The 25929-nt window shown below is 38.4% G+C and overlaps 1 protein-coding gene across 1 annotated transcript in view; it reads left to right on the forward strand.

Moving 5' to 3' along the window:
- PRDM1 (PR/SET domain 1) overlaps nt 1-25929 on the forward strand; it is a 117878-nt gene that overhangs the window by 86239 nt on the left and 5710 nt on the right. The window contains exons 3-5 of the mRNA XM_048844905.2: nt 3022-3270; nt 10405-10524; nt 15391-15640. Coding sequence (XP_048700862.1) covers nt 3088-3270; nt 10405-10524; nt 15391-15640 — 553 coding nt within the window. The 5' untranslated portion in view covers nt 3022-3087. The remainder of the gene's footprint in view (nt 1-3021; nt 3271-10404; nt 10525-15390; nt 15641-25929) is intronic.

Genomic DNA, 25929 nt, shown 5'->3' on the forward strand with positions numbered 1-25929 from the left:
TAAACATATAAATGTGTGTTTGTGGGGGGAGGGGGAAGTAAAACATGCTGCATCCTTAGTAAGAGGAAAGACATTATAAATATGTCTGCAGATGTGAGGCAAGAAGGAAAAGTAGGAGACTTGCCCTTCAGTGAGCCAACTGGTGTTTGTAATAGGGTGGCTGACTATAAATGGAATTGTGCATCATTGTTTCTCCAATCTGGAGGATTCCTCACTGAAGAGACAGGACCACTTGAAGGAAGTAAGGCATCTGGTTGTTTTGTAATGAGAAGCAGGAATGCTCTTAATAATAAACAAACAGGACATTGTATGCCATCATCACAGGATGTCCTTCCTTCAGTCACACATTGACTTGGAGAGAAGGAAAAAATTGACAAGGGCTCAGGGCCCACTAATGACTATACCAATCCTTCTTCCACTAGCAGCGCACTCCCGTTGAATACTGTCTCATACAAGCTTAATGCTGATTCTTTTTTTTTTTACATATTGTACTTAAAATTTGGTGCATGAATGTTTTTTTACTATGTGTTGTTTTGTAGGTATTTAATAAGCTTCCCCATTTATTACTTAGGGTGGAGGAAGCCACTATCTTTTTTTAAATTGATGTATTTTTCCTAACTTCCTTACTAAATATCAGTGTAAACAGATTTAAACGTAGAATTAACTTGTAGCCCTCACGTTTTGTAAGAAATCATTTAAATTCCGAGACTCCTGAATTGTATCAAATAAAATACCATAGTTGTTTAGATTTATTTGTTGGAAGCTTTAAATGATATTTTTATATTCTCTAACCTGGAAACGACTTTTTAATTGTTAGTTTTATGGCACCTCTTTTTTTAATTAATGGGAAAATTAGCTGTGTCCTTCAGACCTCACAGTTCAAAATAGTGGGGTAAATTTCTAGTAGACACTCAACGAGACAGCCATAATAATACGAAAGTCATATGTGTGCTTCATGTGGAAGTAAGGCTGGCTCCAGGGGAATGCTTATATCCATATGTAGTAAGAGGAAAAACTCTGTGAAATGTTGTCAGAAAGAAAAAAATTCCCCTTGGCTAATCTCCATATGAGTTACAGGTATAGCCCCACCCCCAGCTTTTGGCAGCCATGACTGTGAGTAAATCAAATGAGTGGCTGAAACAGGGAGGGGAAAGGAACAGGCTGCTTAGTTAACACAGAGACTGAAAGTATTGTAACACTCAGCCCTCCAGTGTTTCTGAGAGGCAAAAGCAGTAAGTGCAGCAGCACCTGTCTGACAGAGAGAGAGAGAGAGGCACAAGCAAAAGGAGTTAACTCTCTAGGTGTGAGTCAGTCTTACTCTAACATACCCAGTGGAAGGAAGAAGAAATGTTTACTCGGTAGATATGAGCGAGACTTATCTTAAACGTGGAGCTTCTGTTTGGAAACATTTGTGGACTCTACCTTGGTAAGGAACTTGATTCCTTTTTCCCCCCCCGGATCTATTATTGACATTTTAGTGCTGTGTTAATCAATATATTAATCTAAACACTTAGAATAAATAGCAAATGTTTCTTGTTAGCCTTTTCTGCGTTGATTTGGAAGACCTAGATATTAACCCTTTCACTTCTAGATGTAACTGTCAGTTCACTGGAGTTTCAATATTAGTCTTTATTTTCATCTTGATATTCACAGTCAGTAAATATTTAGCTGATGATTTGATTTGGCTATAAATTAGACCAAAATGTAAAGAACCAGTTTCTTCCACCCTATAAAGCTAGTGGGAGGCATTATTGTAAATATATGTCAAAAATTAAATGTTGTGATGCAGCATAAATGAGGTAAACTTTGTGTAGAATGTTTTTTTAAATGGATCTACATTATCCAGAAAGAAAGTCTTGGTGTGGTTACTGGATGTTTTATTTTAACTAGGAGTCAGAGATTAACAGAGATAAGTTCTCTATCCTTTCCCCCCAAAATGTTTCTTTTTATCTTGTAATCTATTTTTTCATTTTTGGGTTGGGAGAGGGAGGTAGAGGAGTGAACGGAGGAAATTCCATAATGGTTGAATATTTTTAAAGGAAAAATGAGTTTTTGATCCTGGATTTGAAAACCATTTACAACTACCAGTTTAAACAGCAACTGCATTCTTTGGTTCTACTTTATCTTACAGAAAGATGATGTTGTAATACCAATCTGACAATTTGGTATTGTATCTGTCCTAAATAGAAATAGGCAGTCAAAGACTTGATGGAATTTTCTCACAAGGATTCTATCTAGTGCCTTAAGCATATAATTCTGTAAGATGTCATCAAGACAAAGAAACATAAGGATTTTTTTTTCTTTTTCGTTTTGGTCCAAGTGAATGTATTCCAGTAACTTATGAAAAGCTTTTGCTGCAACGCTGTTGGCAGGATGTCGGCTTTTTCAGCCTTCCACGCCAAAGGATAAGAGGACGTCAGAAGGGAGCCAGGTTGTTTTGAGAGTTGTTTGTGTGTTGGAAGCCGGTGGGAAAGTTCAGGCTCCTCCATTTGGAAAAGGCTAGGCTGGGTTCCGCTCTTCCAACATGCGCTTTCCATTTTTAGCTTCACTCAGACGCAGACAGCAGCTCCTTCCTCTTCCTCTCCTTGTTTGTGACACTTTTTCTGAGGCAGCTTTTCCACAGGCACTGAGTGGTCTTGCGGCCATGACCCCAGATATTCTTGGGCACAGTACTGGCCTTGCAGAATTTCTTCTGTGAGGTGTTAAGAAAAGGATCTAAGAAAAGTAATGCAGATGCTGATCTTAGGGATTTCCCCCCATTCTTTTGGTTCCCTTATTATTATTAATTATTATTAATAATTATTATTATTACCAAGGCTGGCATTTTAAGATATTGCTTCAGTAAAGGCAACATAGTTTTATGCTGCCTTTTTTTTTTTTTGGCTATTACTCAACTGTACCAACCGTACTGCATACGCTTTTAAAGTGCCACAGACTGATGTATTAGTCACACTGTCTCAAAGGAAACCACAGAAACTGAAGGACAATGAGGATTAAAAGATTTTTTTTCTTCTTTTCCAGGCTGCCACACAGTGTAGCTTGGACATTGTGAGTTTCCAAACGCTGGTGAAAGGGACGGAGTGGGCAATGAAAATGGACATGGAGGATGCTGACATGACTCTGTGGACAGAGGCTGATTTTGAAGAGAAGTGTACATACATTGTAAATGATCACCCCTGGGATCCCAGCGATGATGGAAGCACCATAACTCAGGCGGAGGCGTCCTTGCCAAGGAACTTGACTTTCAAATATACATTGAACTGCAAAGAGGTAAGCAGCCATCTGTTGGGGAAGGCTGGATCCCAACAGCCAAATCACAGTGCTTTGGAAAGTGACTGGTTCATTATGCTTCCGCACGCTAACCACCTTAAAAAATGCCACTGGCATTTTAGACAAATCCTTATAATTCTTTAAGGAACTGTAAACAAATAATCCATCACTTAACACTTCCATGGCTAAGTCACACATCCCTAAAATTGGTTCTGTACCAATTAGCAAACAGTTAAATCTTCAGGCAACTGCATAAGCACGTTTGAAGTGTGGGTTGTGTCCCAGTTTCTAGGCTGCTGTCGGCCAGTCCATTCATTGCCTCTGGCCTAGAGATTAAAGTGCCTCAGTTGTACAATAGCTTTGAAAAGGAAAAAAATATAATTCCTGGAAATGTGTTTAATCATTTTTCTCTTCTTTTATGAAATTGCTTTATTCTTTTAATGAACTTGCTTTATTTGCAACTTCCTAAATTCTCAAAACTCTGGCCTACCTATTAAGAAATGTTGGTAAAATTATTGCAATACTGTGCTGTGTCTGCATGCCTTAAATTAACTATTGTTTATCTGGGGCAGTACTTTTACTTGTAGCTAGACATGCAAGTATCCTTATCTCTGAAGTGGGTACATTCTTTGTTGTTGTTGTTGTTTCAGAAGGGCTGGGAAAAAATGAGCCTGGATGAGCAATTGGTCGTGTGTTTACTCCATATATACTAGCTATTATCGCTAGGTGTGATGTTCAACAGCATAATAATCCTAGGGACAACCCTTAATTTCTCCTTGTCCTGTGACTTGTGGTGGAGCAGCTATTACCTGTGTTACTACTATGGCTAAATATACTGACCACAGAGCTAAAAAGGGATGTAAATTCATTCTTGTCTAACTATCAAACGTGTCCTCCCAAAACAAGTACCATGGAAATGCATTTGCTTGTTTAATCCTGTGTATAGAAATAGGGCCAGATCCTCAACTGAAATAAACTGATGCAGCAGAATTTGGCCCTACAGGGCAGGCTAGAATGCATAGTGGTTTGGCAAGAGGTTAAGGCTAAACATCAAGTGGGAGGGAAAAAGGTATCCTCTAGAAATCTGAAGGGGAAAAGGAAGCTTAAAACCAGAAAAGCAAAAAAGCCAAAAATTGCTCCTTGTTTGTGGGGTTTTTTGGTTTTTTTTTTTAGTTAAATATTTTTGTGGTTTGGGAGATGAAGCTGTAACTCTGTGATTAACACATTTCCATATTCATTCTGGGTTGCTGACATGAATATGCAGTTTGGGATCGTTCTGAGTTTTAATTTTTTTTTTAAGTTGTTGAAAAGTTTTTCCAATTCTTTCTTATAAAATATGTCCAACTGGGATCCTTTTACTACAGGGAGTCTGAATACAGAACATCCTTTTTTTGTTTACCAAAGTTCCCCATTGTACTTGGCTTGTGCTGAGCGGCACATAGAGTAAGAAACAAAAGGAACTTTTGATTCCTCTCGTTTTATTCCATAACTCTGAATGAAAGAGCCAATCTGATTATCGCCTTCTATTAAAGCTATAGTACTTCATTTGTAGGCTTGCGATCCACTAGTCACTTGTCAACGTAGTGAAATAGTTTGCAGATCGTGTCGGTCACTTTCATCATAGTACCTCTTATTAATTTGGCTCTAAACATTTCTTTTTCCGATTGATTTTAAGGTTTTGTTTTGCTCTTCTGCCCTCAATTTTAGTAACCTGGTTTTTGTGCATAAGTGTTTGAAGGATCAGACCCTTATAGAGGGAGTGAGAAGGGAAGATAAAGGGAGCTTGATTCTGATCTTACCCCGGGTGCCACATCAGTGTAACTCTAATGACTCTAAAAGTTATTCCTGAATTGCAAAGGGTGGAGGTACAAATTGGGCTGTGTGTGTGTGTGTGTGTGTACGCGTGTACGCGCGTGCATGTGAACATGGATCTATGGATTTTGTGAGTGAGTTGTCTTCACTGTAAACTTTGGGAAAAGATTGCATATTTATCTTGAGGAAGGATGTGAGCACTGAGCCAATTTATTGACAAAACCATACAGTACATGGTTTATGAAATATTAAAGCTCTCATAATCAGATCTGTATTTTGTAACATATGTCCTAAGGGACTAGGAATACGACAGTGTTGTATGTGCAGACTTGGGTGGCTTTGTTTGTTTGTTTGGGTTGTTTGGTTAGTTTATTTGCAGGGGGGGAAGGCTTTTTTTTGTGGGTTATTTTTCCTTTTCATGCATCCCTTAAAGACTTTTATTGAAATGTCAAGAGATTCCATGACACATCATACTTCTGTTTATTCTTGGACCTTGCCCCCGGGATTTTTTTTTTTTTTTGAAGGACACGTTTTTCACTAGGAACTCATTATATACGTCAGTATCTTTTTAAAATGAATTGTTTCTGCTCTTAACATTTGGAGTTGTTAGATTTACATGAAGACAGCTGTATATTTTTATGTGGCAGTTAGCTCTTTTCTCCACTTTAGCAATTAATGAAGACTAAAGTGATATACTTTGCAATATTACATGTGACTAATCTTTTTAAGATAACAATTTTAAAACAACGCAGAGTCCTTGTGGCACCTTAGAGACTAACAAATTTATTGAGGCATAAGCTTTCGTGGGCTAGAACCCACATCATCAGATGCATGGAGTGGAAAATACAGGAGCAGATATAAATACATGAAAAGATGTGAGTTGTAGCCAACGAAAGCTTATGCCCAGATAAATTTGTTAGTCTCTAAGGTGCCACAAGGACGCCTCGTTTTTGCTGATACAGACTAACACAGCTACCACTCTGAAATTTTAAAACAGTTTTTCAGGAAATTTCCTTCTGCTTCAATCTTAACACACTCCCCCCAACCCCGCACTTCTTAGTATAAAATATCAGTTAGAAGTTTGGGACCATCAACACACCATTTATCCTGTTGTTTTTACTGAATCTGGAAAAGGATAAATTATGAGGAGTTTACAGAATCCATTACCTGTAGCATAAGATCTTTAATGCAGTACTTTCTATAATAAGGCTACTCTTCAAAGGGATGAGTACTGGATTCCGAGCTGTTTTGACCAAGTCTATTATAAACTGCTTTAAATATACACCTCACTAACCTCACGCACTTGCCCTTTTACAGATAATTCACCGAAGCTGTGTTTTATTTCTATCTTAGATAATTAAGGAGGATATAACCAGAAAGCATTTCCTCTCACTTTACCACTTTTAAAAAATAAATCGCAAGCTGCAGGTCTTGGTTCAGCTGCAGTTTTCTTCCAGTCAATTTAATAAAAATGTTTGTATGTTTCAAAACAAAATGCTAACCGAACCACCATTCCAGATTTACATTTACAATTATTATGAAAATATACTGTAATAAATTGAACCAGGGGTGAAAAAAACATGCTATTTATCAGATTTATTTAAGAGCATCCCCTTCTCTCACAACTAATGTGTTATTGGTTAACTCACAGCCCCTACTCCAAACAAAGGAGTGTAAATTCTCCTCAATTTTTTAAAATATCAAAATGAGAATCTAAGGAATACTGTTTTTTGTCTGGGAGCCATGACTTGTCAGGATGTGCTCTGTGACCCAATCCATTGACAAAGATGGATATGCTGAAATGGCAGGGAGGTCGGTGCTGGCCATAAAGTATCTAGTGGAATGGCTTCTGTGGGGGTAGATGAAGCATGAAAGTGTTGAAGCTTTTCAACTTCTCACTGATGTGTTTATAGAAGGCATACAGCAGCCTGCCCCAGCAGTAATTCATTAGGACCCTGGTCAGTTCCAATGGTGTTTCCTTCCTGGGTTAGGTGAACACTGTCATTTAAATGGCCTTTTGAACAAACCTGAGTTCAAGCAGAGTATAAAAAGCAATTATTTAACATCTACATATAATGCACCAATCAAAACACAGCAGTGCTTTCCTTGCAGACAGTATCGGACAGGATCATTGAAGATTCTGCAGCTTGTTGTTCACAATGAGGCAGCTGTCTGCTCTTCTAAATGCTGGCACCTGGTTATCTTAGCACGCAAGCATTGTGTTCATCCTATCACACACAAAGTGGGGTGAAAGTGTCTTAACTTACTTTAGTAAGGAGCATAGCTTATATACATCACAGAAGATATTTCAAATCACAAGTCTAACATGAGAAAATGTTTTTTATTGTAGAAATATTGTTTTTCTGATAATGGAATTAATGATAAGTGTTTGTGGCAGTATTAAGAGATTTGAAGTGTCTATACCTTTAAAAGAGAGAAACATAATTTCAAAAAACATTTTGAAAACAGATTTTTGTTTTGTTGCAAAGTTTAAAATTTTAAATCCAAAGATTTTAGAAAAATCCTTAAAGCCTTAATGTTTTTAGTAGTAGCTTACTTGTGAGAGTCATTATCAGACTCATGTTCATCCACAAGATGTGGTAGCTTCAGACAGTATCCTCACAGTTCACAAGGAGTGTGCTGAAGGACACCTTGTGGACAGAAGTTTGAAATGTTTGCTCTGTATCTGCTTTTGGCAACTAAGGCCCAACTTCCTTTCTGCTTTTGATCCGTAGCATTTTTTCTGATTTGTCTGCAGTCCTTGGCAACCTTGATTACCAACAAAGAACGAAGTACAATAACTAAATCCCACTACACTATGGTATGGCAAGAGTCTCTTTGATCTTGATTATGGCACAGGACCAGCCTCCTGTCTGGCATGAGATCTAGAACCCAGAGTTGTCTTGGTGTCATCAATGTTCCTCTGCTGGCTTGTGATTTTGAGTTTAATGCTACTTGTTCATAACAGTTGAGCTTTTAGAGACATAATTTATACTATACACTCTGATCAGAAACCACAGGTGGCAAAAAGTAGATAGTTAACAAAACAAAAAAGGGTGTTTAGACACGCATGTGTGCACGCACACTTCTAAAAAATATTATGCCAAAATATCTTCCATTAATTATTGGATGATAAACCATATTAATGTTTTATATATTGGGCAAGAATCAAATGCTGTACATATATAAAAAAAGGATCTGCTGTGTCAGAGAAGCCAATATAGTAAATGTTTCAAGTTGACTACTTCAAGCAGTAGTGATTTCTAGACATTCTGAGAATTTCATTAGATATTTTAATTAAGACCAAGACATTTTAAAACTGTGAAAGAGCTAAAATATACTTTACAGTTAAACTGCTATGAACTTTTCTAGAAAGGGCAGATGGATGTAAATGAAGGTAGATGGGGAAGATGAGAAAGAACATCTGCCTTTTTCAACTCTCTACGAGAAATGTACAAGAAGGATAAAAATAAAACTGGGCCACTGAACATGTTTCAACTTGTGGTAGGTGTAGGAAAATTTCTGGAAGTCCCTTTTTCTCTCACTCTCCAGTCCAGATGCACAAATCTTTGCACGCGCACACACCAAAACACTTGCAAGACAGCATTACCATCTACCACATAACCACCAATCCACTTCCCAATGGACTATATGCTTGATTCCTCAGTAGTTCTTGTTCAGTTCTGTTTCCCATTTCACATAAAACTTTGCTAAGCGTTAATTGTTTGTTTGCATTTCCAGTCAAGAAGTCAAATCAGAATATTTATTCATAGACAATGTACAATAGAACCTTACTAATTCTCATTTCACTAATACACAAACCAATAATGTGCTCTCATTCACACACACCCAAACAGAACCATCATAGCCCCATTTTTCAGCAAAGATTTAATAGCAGAAACGGTGGTTGGGTTTCATGTTATAATGCATAGTCACGTTTACAAAATACCATGTACGATGCAGAACATTTGCTAGAGCACTGTGAAGTGCTTCAAGTAAACCTAAATGCTTACTCATCTGAACAAAGTACATAATTGTGATGATCCTTAATTTATTTGGTTAACTGTGTTTGTTTATTTGTGAATTTGCAGAATTCAGGAATCAGCAATGGGGTTCCAATTATTAGTGCCAATCAGCAAGGCTCTGCTGTAGTTCTATGGCACAATAAGAAGTATTACCTAGTAAGGTGTATGAGAGGACTGTATTTAATTGGCTTTACTATGAAAGTTCAGTAAGGTTACCAAACCAACAGCCTGTTTTATTTCTCCTCCCTGCTTCTTAAGCAGTCTTGCAAAGTCCTGATTTTTGGTTTACAAAATTATTCTGCTTATAACACATTGTTTAAATACACAAAAATTCAGAGGACTGGTGGAGAAAAGGGAAGGACAAAACCAAGAACTCAGCCATGTGTTGTAAAGGGTTACTCAAAGGCACGTTCTTCTGAATAATGATGAATTGCTTCCTGATTTGTGGTCAGTGACTTTTTTAGTGTAATTACTGTCAAGGAGGAAGCTGAACAGCTACAATATGTATCTTAAACTTGGTACAGCAGAGCATTTTCACCAAAAACCTACACTTCCTTGACCAGACCCACGTAACACATATTACAGGAACCTCTGTCTCTTTTAAAGACAGTAATCTGTGAGCACACTTTCCCAAAGTCAGTTCATATTGTTTGTTGATTTTTATTGTATGGTAATGGAAGAGTTGTAGGTTTTGGATGTTTTTTCAGCCATTCAACAAGGTACCAGAGCAATAAAAGGGTTTTATTTTTATCTAGAAATAGAGACTGCACTGAACCCCTTTTACAAGAAAACTACAAGAGAGTGGTAATTTCAGCACACTGAAGTGCTTACTACTGAATATTTTTAGTTTCTGAGACTAGAATTTTGACATTCACCTTTGATAAGAAAAGCTACATCTGTAAGTGGTTGGGAGTGGTATTAGTATCAGTAGGTTAGAATTCTTTAATTTGCTGATCTTTTCTTAACTCTGAAACACCTGACCCTCTTGTTTTAAGGGAAAAAAATTGCTTTCAGTGAGTCTTTCTGTTTCTGCTTACAAATACAAACAAATTTCTGTATGGCAGTTTTTCATTATTTATGCACCTGAAGCTCTTTTCACTACTGGCCTCCATATTTTTCAGCAAGAAACTGTAAGTTGACATAGTTTTTCATATCAGATGTCAATGTGGCTGTTAGTTTATTTCTGCTTTTCTGACCTCTCATCAAAAATATATTGGGCTTGGGCTTTTTAGTAAGAACAGGAGTGACTTTTGTTTTCTGTTGAAGATGGGCTGATCATTTGCTCTTCTCCTTGCAGGTTACTGGAGTAGTAAGTAAAGAGTACATCCCTAAAGGAACACGTTTTGGACCCCTGGTAGGAGAGATCTATACCAACGATACAGTTCCCAAGAACGCAAACAGAAAATACTTTTGGCGGGTAAGCAGGAAAAAAACAGCTCCATGTTGATGCAGTAATCAGATCACTAAATGAGTACAGCTGAAAAGCTGGGTCACTTCCTGTTTCAGACCTGTGTGAGTGCAGGGGGCAACTTCTTTACTCTGCCATATATGAACAGAATTCTGAGAGAACAGTGGTGAACTAAGCTGAGTAAACTTCTGGCCCTCTTGGAAATGGGGACAGTGTGGGTGGAGAGTGAGGGAGATGCACAACAGCTCTTGGCTCTGTCTTCTGCAACACATCAGTGCTTGATCATATAAAGAAATAGCTCTGCTACTTGCTGCCAGGGTAGGTTGATTTGCATTTCTACACAAGGAAATAGTAATAAGTCCTTCTTTAAGACTTAAGAATGTCATGTATTCTTGATTTCTAGCTAATACATACTTGAGAGTGAGTAGGATGTATTCTATAATTATATAATCTTTTATGCTGGAATTATTAAAATCTGAATAACTTTTTAAGCATGTTTCAAATTCAACTATTGTAAAACAGTGTTTATCTCTTCAATATGTGTATTTTAAATGAACAGACATTTCTAGGGCCAGTTGAGAAAATGTTGCCAAACTGGCTGCCTCATCATGGCCATGTATCCCACTAATGGCAGGCAGAAATGTTAATGTGATGTTTACTGCTCATAAGGTAGTTCAGCGTGGTATGGAGTAGGAGTCTGTGTGTGCTAACTGAGCACTCTGTGTTGATAACTTAGGCACTGGAGGAGTGCCTTTGGCACTCCCTGGAGGAGTAAGGATAGTCTCCTTCCCTTCCCCCCTCCATTTATCTTCTGCCATCCCTTTCATTCAGCCCTTCCTTCCTTCCTTCCTTCTCCTGGTGATTGAGAAACCTCAGTGAACTAATCCCCCAACTTCCTCCACAAACACTTTACCAGTTCTGTATCCATCCATTTTGCTCCATCTTCTTCCATGGAACTGAACTTGTTGCCCTCAGATCACTAAGCCGGTCTATCACAGGATTTGATGCAAATATGGGTGAGTGAGAAGAGAGATTTGTACTCTGTATCTGAGCCTTGCCACTGGGAGCCTAATCAAATGGCTTTTTAGTAAGCCTCAGGTTTGCTCTAATTGTCCTGGCACTTGCTTGCATTCTTTATATAGAAAGACTACCGCTACACTGTGCGTGCATAAAAGCATAACTTTACTTTTAGGCCTTGTCTACACTGGCCGTGGTGTATATTATATGTGTAGCTACACACTTCAGTAGAAAGCGGGCTGCTTCCACACTGCAGCACCCGGCAGTTTCAACTCTAGCACGAGAAGGCAGTGGAGAAAGCTTCTGACAGCGTAGACATAGGAGGAACGACTTGGGCACGTAGGGAACCATGTACGGTACATACCCTAATGGTCTGGAGTGTCTTTACTCACCTAAGCAGTGCCTTGTCAACTACATTGCTGTTTATACCTGTGCTGGGGGGCATGCAGGATGCATATTCTACATGCCGCCCTAAGTGTAGACATAGCCTTAGTGAGCTTTTCTATAGCTCTTTTTGGGGCCTCTAAGGAAAAACTAAGTTAAGTAATTACCTCATTTGGGTTTTCTTATACTTTCTCCCACACAATTTTACTCATTGGCACATGGATAATAATTAACATAAATGTTCACACAAGGTGCAGGAGTGTTTTTACGCTTGTGAGACAAAGATCTTGTACTTAATTACCAGAGTCGAGGTCCCAGAAGGGACTTAGGTGTTGCAACACTCAGCTTGGCCACACCTAACTTTTAGATGCCCTGCTGTCCAGTGGAATCCTCTCAACCCTGAGTTAGGTGTCCAGGCTCCTTGTGCAATGCATAGGAAGAGTTAGGTGCTAAAACAAGGGTTTCACAGATGCAAGCAAGTTGAATGAGGAGTTGCCTAAACTAGCCCATAGGAAATGCTGAGGAGAGTCTTTAGGTGTCTATCTTGCTTTAGGTGTCTATCTCCGCTCAGGCTTCTTCTGGAGTTAGGCACCTAAGCCAGGTAAGCCCTTTCTCATGAAAAAAATAGAGATAGACAGTCACCCACCCTATACCATTATAGCCAATAGTCCAGTGGTTAGAGCACTCACCTGGGCCATGGAACACCTGTTTGCAGATACCTGCTGTGCCTGGTTTGGAGCAGGGCCTTGAACTTGAACACCAGCCTATGGAGTAAATTTGCTCTCTTTCTGAACTAATATTTAATACCAAGTGGAACAGCTCCAAGAGGAAATTGAGCACTTCTCACTCCAGAAGAGCCAACAGTCTGGTGGTCAGGGTATGCACCTGGAATATGGGAGACCTGGAGTCAAGTCTCTGCTCAAATTGGGCAGGATGGGAATTTGAAAACAGGTCTCCCACATCCTGGGTAAGTTCTCTAACCACCAAACTATTGGGCTTTCTAGGACACCCGCACACCAGCCAGCCCCCAAAATTCCCCATCTGGTCACTGCTGGCTGGCTTTTTGTGTCAGGCCCAGTCCAGTAGGCATGGTCTGAAAACACCTATCTGGCCCCACAGATGGGGAAGTGCCTGTTTTTTGACTTAGGCATGAGGTAGGGTGCCACACAGCTTAGGAGCATCAGGCTTTCAGCAATTTTGCACATGCCCAGCAGCAGAAACTTAGTTGCCAGCAGAGACATTGCCAGCAGAAAGTCAGGCATGTGAGGAATTTGGGTGCCTATATGTTTACTTGGTAGCTGACTGGGTGATTTGAGGAGCTAAGTGTTAGACTTAGGTGCCTTTGTGGGGCTAAGTCCAACACCAGGAGAAAAGAATAACAACTTTTGTGTAACATTACCTGTGGGGAATAATTCAGCAAATATTCAAAGATGGTTTTTAACTATTTTCTAGGATTTTAGTTATATATTGCTGTAAGAAAGATGACCTCATTTTTGTGATGTTACTTTGTTTTAATGTAAAGCTTCTTGGAAATAATATAGGAGTCTTCTAAGGGTCATTAAACTTACTATTATAATCTCTTGATTCAGTACAGACACACTGCCGTAACTCAAATGAATTCCTTCCTCAGGGATTGAAACAGTCTTGCACATGCAAAGGAAGCTGTGGGAGATAACTTCCCACATGCTATAAAAGGCATCCTGATTTTGCTGGCAGGAACAGGAACATCTGCTCTGTGTGAACATAAATGTTCCATGCAAATTACACACACGGATAGGAGAAGGGGGACATGAGGGCTGTGCAAACCTCAGAGTGACATCATTTCTTGTAACTGTACTATGAGTCAGCACATTTTTAATCTTCTTGATAATATATGGAAATCTGGTGAGATGGCAGAATAAGGTTTTGTGGGGGTGTGTATGTGACCTCATGATACTGGTATTTTCTTTTTTTAAAAGAAGTACAGTAAATTGTACTATCTATGGAAGGGTAACTGGAAGACCTTCAGTGTAGCTTTAGAAAGCAGCTTCCGTCTCTAGTAGAAGTGCACAGCAATGGAACCCCAAGTTCCTGGAAGTTTGCAAATCGGAGTAAACAAAGAAACTTGAAAACTCCTCTTGATAGCAGAATTCACCCGGCTCTGTTCCATTTTCTCATAACAAACACACCGCAAAATCTCTCACTAGCTTCTTTGATGAAGCCACATGTATTTCCCCCTTCTCAATTTACAGGAAGTTACTCTTAAAAGAAAGTGATTCTGGTGTTTACTGCCTGCATTAAAGGGCCAGGCTGTCTTTTTTTCCCTTTTTTTTTTTTTTTCTTCTCAGTTGACTCTTGCAGTTACTGTTCAAATGAAAAAGAAAGTAGTATGAGCATAGAGACAGAGAGAGATGTATTTCACTGATGAGATCAAACATATTAGGTCTGTTCTTTAGAAAGAGAGAGTTCCTGCCTCAAAGAGATTCCAATCTAAAATCCAAATGGCTCAGTCTAAGACTAACTTTTACCCGATAACTTATTGTGAAACTCAGGCATTCTTAAATGGCTTATTTCATCAAATAGTGGCTGAACTAATTATTTCCACAAATAAGCTATCTTAATTCTAAAGGACATATTTGTTGAGTTCATTAGATTTTCAATTAATTTTCATATTCTTATAACTTTGTCAAATGACATCTTCACTCATTGAATTGGGTTTTTTTTCTTGTGCATGTTGCCAAGCAGTTTTATACGGTTGGGTTTTTTTTTTTTTTTTTTAAAGTGTATGCCTAAACATGCCTATTGAGAGGAAACGTGACTTTCATACTGTCAAATGCTGGCCCGTTGCCAGGTCTTCAGTTATGGCAGGTGAAGTTCACCTTAGCCCCACCCAGCTTTTCCAGAAAAAAGCTACATTCCAAGAGTGAGCAAGTGTTACTTTAGGACTGTTGGGGGTGGAGGATGTTTGCATAGTTTAAACCTTTGGGCGGAGGTGGTAGGAAACTGCAAGTACAGAGGCCATAGAATAAAACGGAGAAAGAGACTGTGTTTGACGTAGCCTAGCTAGTCAGTCTTATACACAGGTGACTCAAAGCATTAATGCAAGCACACAGTCAAACCTGAAGTCAACAGTATCCCACACTTGTTGGATCATAGCAGCAGAAAAAGACCTCTAAGGTAGACTTACTTCAGACAACTCTTCATGTTCTGTGGCTTTCATGTGTGCACATTAATAGAGCAAAATGTTGACTAAACATAAATGGAAAAGGTAACTGGGAGAATGTACCTAATCAAGAATGAGCTTTATTACTCTTAATGCTGAGAATGTCTTATTTGGAAAGGGGACACCCATTTCTGTATTTATTTTGTTGGTTATTTGGTTGATCGTGGGTTTTTTTTTTTTTTAAAGTAATCTCTTATTTGCCGTATGTACTCTGTGTGTGTGTGTGTGTATACACTATACATATATATTCATAATATTCTGCCCTCATTTAGATCTATTCCAGGGGTGAACTTCACCACTTCATTGACGGATTTAATGAGGACAAGAGCAATTGGATGCGCTATGTGAACCCAGCCCATTCTGTTCAGGAACAGAATTTGGCAGCTTGTCAGAATGGAATGAACATCTATTTCTACACTATCAAGCCCATCCCTGCCAACCAAGAACTACTTGTGTGGTATTGTCCAGACTTTGCAGAGAGACTGCACTATCCTTCCTCCAGAGAGCTGATGATGAATCTCAGTAAGTGGATTACAGCATAAACAAAGAATGCTAGTAATGTCTCTTCTGCCTATGTGATCTAATAATATATTGTATAATTATATAGCTGAATCATCTGTTGTGTCACAGTAGGTGGTTTGGAGTAGAAAGAAGGAATTTAAAAACAGTTTCTTGTGCTGTTTAAATACAAACAGATGATTAAAAATTTAAAGTTATTGGTTTATAATCTGAGAATTATCTGATGAAATCCTACACAGACCATTCCTCTCCCTCTCCCCTCCCTTAAAAATAATTGACATTGCTGCATGCTGAGACTTTAGAGATTCCAGGTTTCATGGGTCTATTTAAAAAAATTCTGCTTTGAAAATGTTCACAAAGGGATGTTTCAGAGTAGCAGCCGTGTTAGTCTGTATCCGCAAAAAGAACAGGAGTACTTGTGGCACCTTAGAGACTAACAAATTTATTTGAGCATAAGCTTTTTTACATGCATCCGGTGAAGTGAGCTGTAGCTCACGAAAGTTTATGCTCAAATATATTTGTTAGTCTCTAAGGTGACACAAGTACTCCTGTTCTTTTTACATAGGGATGTATATTTGGGTTCCAAATGGACTGTCCTTACTGTGCAAGGAACTGGACCCAGGCCATGTGCATGTCTTCCAAACCTTTATGTCTAACTTCATTTCTGATAACAACAAAACTCAATTCTCTCTCGAATCAGTTATAGTGTAGTTTAACACAATGTTGTTGTTTTTTTTTAATTTCTTTCCATGTGTGTCAAAATTGCTAACGGTGTGAAGATGCATTCCTTTTTTTTTTTTTAGCTGTATGTTCTGCCATGGTTTCTGACCATCTCCAACTTTAGACTTTTATCCCTAGATTTGATACACTACTGGGGTCTCATCCAGCGTTAACTGAAAGCTGCAGAAAGACTCCAATTGGCTTTAATCAGACCCTTAGATTCAATTTTCTGTTAGCCTTATAATATGCCTATATATATATGTAAGAGTTGGAAACAAAAATTGTAATGCATTTATTTTTATATGAAATGGGATTTACTGCTATCTGGTGATGGAGAATGGGTTATCAAATATCAGTATTAGTTTGGGGGTGGATCAAGATAAAAATGCAGTCCCCATCTTTGTATACAGCACAGACTGCTCAGGAATTGCCAATACACATTTCTCCTCCTTTTTACTTTCATTAGTTGCTTCCCACCCCCTTAGTGATTACAAAGCATGTTTACTCTTTTGAAACACTAGAAATGCTTATTTAGGTACTAAGGATCTGAAGTTCCTAGGTTCCTTACTCAAACAACATTGATTTGCTGACTATAACCTTATCTCAAATGTCATTTCATTAGTTACCATGCAATTTGGTCTCCTGTTACACCTAAACTGTGCAGGCCTATCCATGTGACATGTCAACAACATTAGAGGTTCATTGGTTCACGTGTACAAGTAGTTTGCAAACATATAATTAGTCACATTTCAAAATTTATCTATGCATCCATTTTTTTCCATCTCTGCTGGCTTTTTGTGTTACCTGTACTCCCCACTGATACAGCAAGATATTTGTAAAGTACTGACAAATACTCTGTTGACTATTGTCCAGATCACTGTGTGTGTCTGGAAGCATTCAGCATCTGTATCTTTATGAAACTGTTCTGTAAAAGTAGGTTTTAGATCTGGATTGGAGCCACTAGCAGTGTAAGGAAGTGTACTGTTTCCTAACAGTTTTGTGTACTTGAAAATAGACACAAAACTGACAGAGAACATCCTATATTGGCATGTGGATGGACATAGAGACTGATAGGTCTCTTCCACTTCTGATTTTTGACATTCCTTAAACTCTCTATCATTTTTATTAACTATATTTAAATTAGAGATTGTCCTTGCCTTGCACATCTACAGTTTAGCAATACAGAGAAATGAGCATAAGTCCTTTAGTTTTTTAAATGGGCTTCCTTCCACTGTTAGCACTGGCCCTCCCCTGTTAAAGCAAATCTTGTCTACACTCTCCCCCCCCCCCCCCCCCCCATATCCCTGTGACAAATATGTTTTGGGCAATGAGGCCTACAGTCTGGCAATAAAACCTTCACAATAGGTTGTGTCCAACAACTTTTCTCACCCATTGGACCATCAGACGTTTGTGGTCTGTTCATTGAAGGTATAATGTAGCATTGCAATTCATACAGTGGTGCTGGAACAATTTTTGTAGTGGGGGTGCTGAAGGCAGAAACCATGTATTTGGGTTGTTATTCCTACTTCAAACCAGGGGGTGCAGGAGCACCCCTACATCCAGCACTGATATTTCTCCAGATTTAATATTAGAGAAACTACTATACCAGGAAAAACAACAAGGAGTCCGGTGGCACCTGAAAGACTAACAAATTTATTTGGGTATAAGCTTTCGTGGGCTTGAACCATACCCAAATAAATCTGTTAGTCTTTAAGGTGCCACCAGACTCCTTGTTGTTTTTTGGATACAGACTAACACAGCTACCCCTCTGATACTATACCAGCACTAATATTAGAGACACTACTATACCAGCTTTAGCTTTCCTCAGCACCAGCTCTTACAAGTTAAAATTAGCAGATACCCACTAATTTCTCCAACCTTCCAGAGAGACCTCAGTGGCAGTCTCCAAGCTAGGAAAAAATCCAAAAGGCCTTGTCCTGGACTGTTAAGATCCTGCACAAGCTGTAGATTTTAGACTTTTTAGACTTTCCAGCGATAAAATAATCAAAGAATTTCCTCTAGCTTAACTGAAGCCCTTAATTGAAGGAAGTTATCAGAACCACTACATAGAACACACACATAGACACACTCACTTGCCTCCATGAGGACAAATTTTTAACTTTAAATATAACCTTTCAAGTTAGTTCATTTAGGCTCCAATTCAGGAAAGAGTATGTATTCAGGACAGCATTTAAGCACATGCTTAATTGTGAGCTTTAGTGCTTTCCTGAATCAAGCCTGAGGCCCATGTTCTGCAAACATTTATGCACAGTGGGACTACTCATTGTAGTAAAGTTGATCATACGCATAAGTGTTTGCAAGGAGATACAAGGTGTTTGTAGGATCAGGGCCCTGATTTGTCTTAGGGGAAGGAAGTATAATCTTACCATTTACATATTTCTGTCTTCCTTTTTTCTTAATCTATTGACATTGTTTTGAATCAAGATTTGAATAATAACAACAAAGAAAATCACCTTCAAATAGTTCCTGTATTACATGTTGTGCAATACATGTTTTAGGTGTGGTGACACATGATTTCTACATTCTGTGGACTGAGAAAATAATTTCCACTATTTCAAACCTGCTGCACTTACTGAATAAGGATTCCAAATGAATCCTGACAGTCACTAATAGTCTAAAGCCTATCATGTTTTAATATAACTGGCATAGACTCAGGAAATTTGATTGTGGTCCCTCATGTTCTGTGGAGCACCTCAATTTTAGAGTTGTGTTGAGGCTGTTTTTTGTTTTTGTTTTTTTGTTAACTTCTCCCAAATAGAATCATGTTGAATCAGGACATGACTGTGTGATACAGTGTCTTTCATTGCATCATAAGATGATGCAACAGCCTGCTGTCCTAACAAGTTTATCCCATCAGACAAACACAGGAAGGTGACACCCTATTTTGATAAACCTGTGTGAAAGGTTTGGAAATATAATTTGCAGACCTAACAAAAGCCTTTTCAAGAGAGAAAAATGTTAAAGGGACACTGGCTGGGTTAAAAAGAAATCAATACCTGTGCTATCTATGTTAACTTTTGAACAAAACATTTTTTAAAAACTCTAATCTAATTTTCATTCTTTATCCTGCCTCTCTTACATTTTGTACTTCTTTGCTTAAAACAGTTAAAATAGGCTAGTTATTTTCCCATTTGTTTATGGTCAGTTTCACTTTCTGGTTTTAATGTAGTTGGACAATGCTACAATGTTTGGGTTGGCAGGAAATAGTAAAAAAAAAAAAAAATTGGAATCTTAAAAAGGTCATGGAAAGATTTTATATAGGTTTTGTAAGAGACCTAAATTTGGGGCTAAATTTGACTTTATAGTGCCCCTTTAAAATGTTGAGAATTAAGTTAAGGCCTCTTTCAAAGACCTTCCTTATGCAAAACATTTTTTAAAAAATCAAGTCACACAGTCTTGGACCCATTTAGAAAACAGATGATCAAATTATATACTTGTAAATGTTGGTCTCCATTCTCGGTTTGAGTGGAAACGTTCTTTGTTTTGCCTACTTCAGAACTTCTAGGTTCTCTTTCTACTAGCAAAGGAGGTTCTTAATTTAGATCGAAAATGTGAATCGGCACAATTAAACTTCACCACTCGAAGTGTTGAGTAGCATTTTACTCTTGAAATGACTCTACCCGCCTACAACGGTTTTTCAAGTTTTTAGAAAAAAACAGATCTTTTGTTTTTGTTAACTATCTGAAGCTACAGCTAGGAGAGGCATAAATGAGAACAAAAAGAACTGACAGCTATTCAGCTCGTTGTGAAAATAGGCCCCCAAATCCATAAACTGGAAGGGGCTGAGGGGCTTCACATAGCCTTTCTTAAACATTGTATTAAAACTTTTGAGGAACAAGTGTTTTGCATCTATCTCTTACTCTTCTAAAGCCTGATCCAATATCCATTGAATTAGGTTGGAGTCTTTCCACTGACTTCAGTGGGAGCTAGCTCAGGCCCCTGTAAGAGGAGCATCTTTTTGTCAGTTCAGTAACTTAATGATGCAATCCTATGGTTCCTGTTTGTCACAAACCTATCAACTATTTTGTCTCAGACCAGATGTGTGATAGTGTATGTGTACAATAGGTGTTATTATATCACCAATGCTTAAAGGAAAAAACCCACTTTGGTAAGGAATAATTCAATTTATGGGTACTTTCAAGAATAAAAATTACAAACCTCCAAATCAACTTCAACCCAAGTTTCAATCCAGCTTGCCCAGTAGGACATAGGAGCCTTTCTGTAGGGGAATACTACCAACCACCTGACCAGGATGGTTATAGTCGCTGTGAAATGCTCAGGGAAATTAGAGAGGCTATAAAAATAAAAAACTCAATAATAATGGATGATTTCAACTATCCCCATGTTGAATGGGTACACGTCACCTCAGGACAAGATGCAGAGATAAAGTTTCTTGGCATCTTAAATGACTGCTTCTTGAAGCAGCTAATCCTGGAACCCACAAGAGGAGAGGCAATTCTTGATTTAGTCCTAAGTGGTGCACAGGAGCTGGTCCAAGAGGTGAATATAGCTGAACTGCTTGGTAATAGTGTCCATAACAGAATAAAATTTAACATCGGGGTGGGGAGGGAGAGGAAACAAACCAAAGCAGCCCAACACCATACCATTTAATTTCAGAAGGGCAACTACCCAAAAAAGAGTAAGTTAGTTAAACGGAAATTAAAAGGTGCAAAAGTGAAATCTCTGCAAGTTGCATGGAAACTTTTTAAAGACACCTTAATAGAGACTCAATTTAAATGTCTACCTCAAATTAAAAAACCTAGTAAGAGGACCAAAAAAATGCCACTGTGGCTAAACAACAAAGTAAAAGAAATAGAGACAAAAAAGCATCTTTAAAAAGTGGAAGTTAAATTCCATTGAGGAAAATAAAAAGGAGCATAAACTTTGGCAAGTGAAGTGTAAAAATATAATTAGGAAGGCCAAAAATGAATTTGAAGAACAGCTAGCCAAAGACTCAAAAAGTAACAGCAAAAAAAAAATTTTTGGAGTACATCAGAAGCAGGAAGCCTGCTAAACAACCAGTGGGTCCACTGGACGATAGAGATGCTATAGGAGCACTCCAGGACGATAAGGCCATTGCGGAGAAACTAAATAAATTCTTTGCATCAGTCTTCATAGCTGAGGATGTGAGGGAGATTCCCAAACCTGAGCCTTTTTTTTTTTTTTTTTTTTTTTTTTTAAGGTGACAAATCTCTGGAACTGTCCCAAATTGAGGTGCATTAGAGGTGGTTTTGGAACAAACTGATAAGTTAAATAGTAATAAGTCACCAGGAACAGATGGTACTTACCCAAGAGTTCGAAGGAACTCAAATGTGAAATTGTAGAGCTATTAACTATGGAATATAATCAAATCATTTACATCAGCTTCTGTACCAGACGACTAGAGGATAGCTAGTATGATGACAATTTAAAAAAAAAAATTCCAGAAGTGATCTCAGAAATTACAGGCTGGTGAACCTAACTTCAGTATCAGGAAAAATTGCTTGAAAGTGTAGTATAGAACAGAATTATCTGACACATAGATGAACACAATTCATTGGGGAAGAGTCAGCATGGTTTTTGTAAAGGAAAACCATACCTCATCAATCTATTAGAATTCTTTGAGGGGGCCAACTAGCATGTGGAAAAGTATAATCCAATGGATACTTAAATTTTCAGAAAGCCTTTGACAAGGTCCCTCACCAATGGCTCTTAAGCAAAGTAAGCGGTCATGGGATAAGAGGGAAGGTCCACATGGATCAGTAACTGGTTAAAAGATAGGAAACAAAGGGTAGGAATAAATGGTCAGTTTTCAGAATGGAGAGAGGTAAATAGTGGTGTCTCTCAAGGGTCTGTACTGTTCAACATATTCACAAATGATCTGCAAAAAAGGGATAAATAGTGAGGTGGCAAAATTTTCAGATGATAGAAAACTACTCAAAATACTTAAAACCAAAGCAGACTGCGAAGAGTAACAAAGATCTCATAAAACTGTGTGATGGAACAACAAAATAGCCGATGAAATTCAGTGTTGATAAATGCAAAGTAATGCACATTGGAAAACATATCCCAACTATACATATAAAATTATAAAGTTTAAATTAGCTGTTGCCACTCAAGAAAAAGGTCTTGGAGTCATTGTGGATAGTTCTCTGAAAACATCCACTCAATGCGCAGCAGCAGTCAAATAGCAAACAGAATGTTGGGAATCATTAAGAAAGGGATAGATAATAAGACAGAAAATATCATATTGCCTCTATATAAATGCATGGTACACCCACATCTTGAATACTGCATGCAGATCTGGTCACCCTATCTCAAAGATATATTGGCATTGGAAAAGGTACAGAAAAGGGCAACAAAAATTATTAGGGGTATGGAACGGCTGCCATATGAGGAGAGATTAATAAGACTAAGACTTTTCATCTTGGAAAAGAGACGACTAAGGGGGATATGATAGAGGTCTATAAAATCATGACTGGTGTGGAGAAAGTAAATAAGGAAGTGTTATTTACTCCTTCTCATAACACAAGAACTAGGGGTCACCAAATGAAATTAATAGGCAGCAGGTTTAAAACAAACAAAAGGAAATATTTCTTCACACAACGCACAGTAACCTGTGGAATTCCTTGCCAGAGGATGTTGTGAAGGCCCAGACTATAACAGGGTTCAAAAAAGAACTAGATAAATTCATGGAGAATAGGTCCATCAATGGCTATTAGCCAGGAAGGGCAGAGATGCACAGCCATGCTCTGAAGTGTCCTTAGCCTCAATTTGCCAGAAGCTGGAAATGAGTGACAGGGGATGGATCACTTGACTATTACTAGTTTTGTTAATTCCCTCTGAAGCACCTGGCATTGGCCACTGTCTGAAGACAGGACACTGGGCTAGATGGACCATTAGTCTGATCCTGTTTGGCCGTTCTTATGTAGTTCCCCACATTACACTAGTTTGACACTATACCAGGGATCGACAACCTTTGGCCCGCGGACCGCCAGGGTAAGCCCCCTGGCAGTCCGGGCCAGATTGTTTAACTGCCGCGTCCGCAGGTTCAGCTGATTGCAGCTCCTACTGGCCGCGTTTCGCCACTCCAGGCCAATGGGGGCTGCAGGAAGCCGCGCCCAGCACATCCTTCGGCCCGCGCCGCTTCCCGAAGCCCCAGTTGGCCTGCAGCAGTGAACCGCGGCCAGTGGGAGCCACGATCGGCTGAACCTGCGGACACGGCTGGTAAACAAACCGCCCGGCCTGCCGGGGGCTTACCCTGGTGTGCCACTTGCCAGAGTTTTCCAATCCCTGAACTATACTGATGTACTTATTTATGGTTTCAGAGTTTCATCTGTCAGATATCTCCCACTGCAGTGGTGTGCTCAGGTGAGATTAGCATATACAAGGAGAAAAGGCAAATAAGGATTTATGAGAGAAAGATAACATGCAAATTCAAGAAGTCTGGCATGATTATACTTAAAAATACTCCTTAAATAGTTGAGGCTCCTGTCTACACACTGAAATTAGTAGGAGGGAAAGTATTATTGAGATCCCTGAAGGAAAATGGCAATTAAGTTCAGTCTGTCACGTGGCAATGTTGGACTATTGTGCAAAGAAAATTACATTCCCTGAATAATCTTTCTTGTAGCTCACTCCTACATGTAACAAACGTACCTTCCACACCCTAATTGTTTAATCTCATCACACAGGAAAATTCATTCCTTCAGCTGAGACAGTCTGGATTCCTATGTCATTTTTTCAGCAGAGCTGTCCCTTCTTCTCCCTCTACCTTTTTTCTTCAAAAAACAGAAGTGGCAATTTGAACTTCCTGCTTGACAGGCCTTACTGATATGGGCCTGATAAGCTGATATTTATTTTTTGTCTAGTGGCTTCACAAGCCCTTCTCCTCTACCGGCTTTCAATAACCCCTGATCAGTATCTTTTCTGATAGTGTCACTCTGAATGTTTGCTCTGTGCTGCTGGCTCAGCAAGGAGCAACTGATAATAAGACAGAGATAACATTCTCCTAGAACTCCACTAGGGAGACATGGGAGCTCTTGAACCCAGCAAACTAATATATTGATATTAAGACTTAAAATTATATATAATTGATTACTAGTTCACAAAGACAGACATTTCAAGTAAAACAGATTTTGTGACTTTAAAAATAAATAAATAAAGCTGTCTCCAGGTCATTATTTTCTCTTTCCTATTTTAATAGGATGGTTGATATTTTACAGGGATAAGCCAGGCTCTTTGTTGCCTGAGACATTTCCCAGAAATGTTGGCCAAGGAGAAAAAGGAAAATTCATGCTGCTATGAAAAGTGGCCTGGGCTGTTAAAAGTCCTCACATAATAGATGAGACCCTAAAAAAAATAAAAAAATGGAGGCCTTATTGAAGATCCACTAACTCTCACACAACTGCAAGGTACACCTTTAAAGAGTGAAGTGTTGAGAGTTCCTTGTTTATTATATTAGTAGTAGTAGTTATTAAGGAAGATGTGAGGACTTGAATAATTATACTGGTATCTAGAAAGGCAATTGGGAAGTTGATTGATCATAAAGTACTCTCTGTACTTCTGTTTGTGCTTTCTAGATAGTATTCCAATTTAAAGCATTTGATGCTTAAGCATATGGACATCTCTATACTTTCAATAAATTTTTAAGGTATAAAAGCTGCTCATGTTTTTGGAATTGTCATTGAAAACCCCATATCTATTCCTGATGCTAGTCACTTGCCAGTTGATGAAGATTTGACTTTGAGAATTAATTGTTCTAAGTGGAATAAGACTTTGAAAGGTCCTCTTTTTAACCCCAGTATTTTTAAGTAAAGGATCATTTTTTGCCTCAGTGTAATACTGCAAATCATAGATTCACTGAATGATTCTCAGTGTTCAGACAACAAACCTATGACAAAAGGGACAGTGCTTACTGGCTCTTAGTATATTGCCTAGTGGTTTTAGTTGATCCACCAAAAATAAGTAGAAGTTTTTTACTGACCAGCTCAGTTAAGAAAAAAAGTCAATAAGTAGAAACTCTGCAATACTATCAAATAGCACTGCTTCCTCGTGTCAATTGATAGCAATTTACCATTGGATATGCAAAAACGTAGATACAAACAGTTGTGAATATATCATCATTATTATTTGTATTACTATAGTACCTAGTATCCCTAGTCATGATTGTATAAAGCTTCTCTTGTGGTTTATCCTGTAATAAAACATCTTACAAACGATCACTGTATGGTTATATAACTACTAACTTTAGGAGATTAGCTAAAGCAAAATTCTTTCTACTAAAGATACCTCTTATGGTAATTTTTATATCACATATGTCTGGACAAGTATAAAGAGTTTCTGACAGATAATCTAAAATGGCTGTTCTGAACAAATTTAAATGGACACTAGCAAGTATTTTGTTTCAAAATGTAGATTTCTGTAGGGAAAAAAATTGACTTAGGCTGGAGCCATGAATCTTGCTTTCCTTTGCTCTAATTTGGTGAAGTCTTTATAAAGTACAGCTGGAAGTAAAGGAGTTTTGCACACACCGAAAGCCATAGAAAATCTGCAGTAAATAGCCTGCTTTG

This window comes from Caretta caretta, chromosome 3 (genome assembly GCF_965140235.1).
Source record: "Caretta caretta isolate rCarCar2 chromosome 3, rCarCar1.hap1, whole genome shotgun sequence".
Lineage (NCBI taxonomy): Eukaryota > Metazoa > Chordata > Testudines > Cheloniidae > Caretta > Caretta caretta.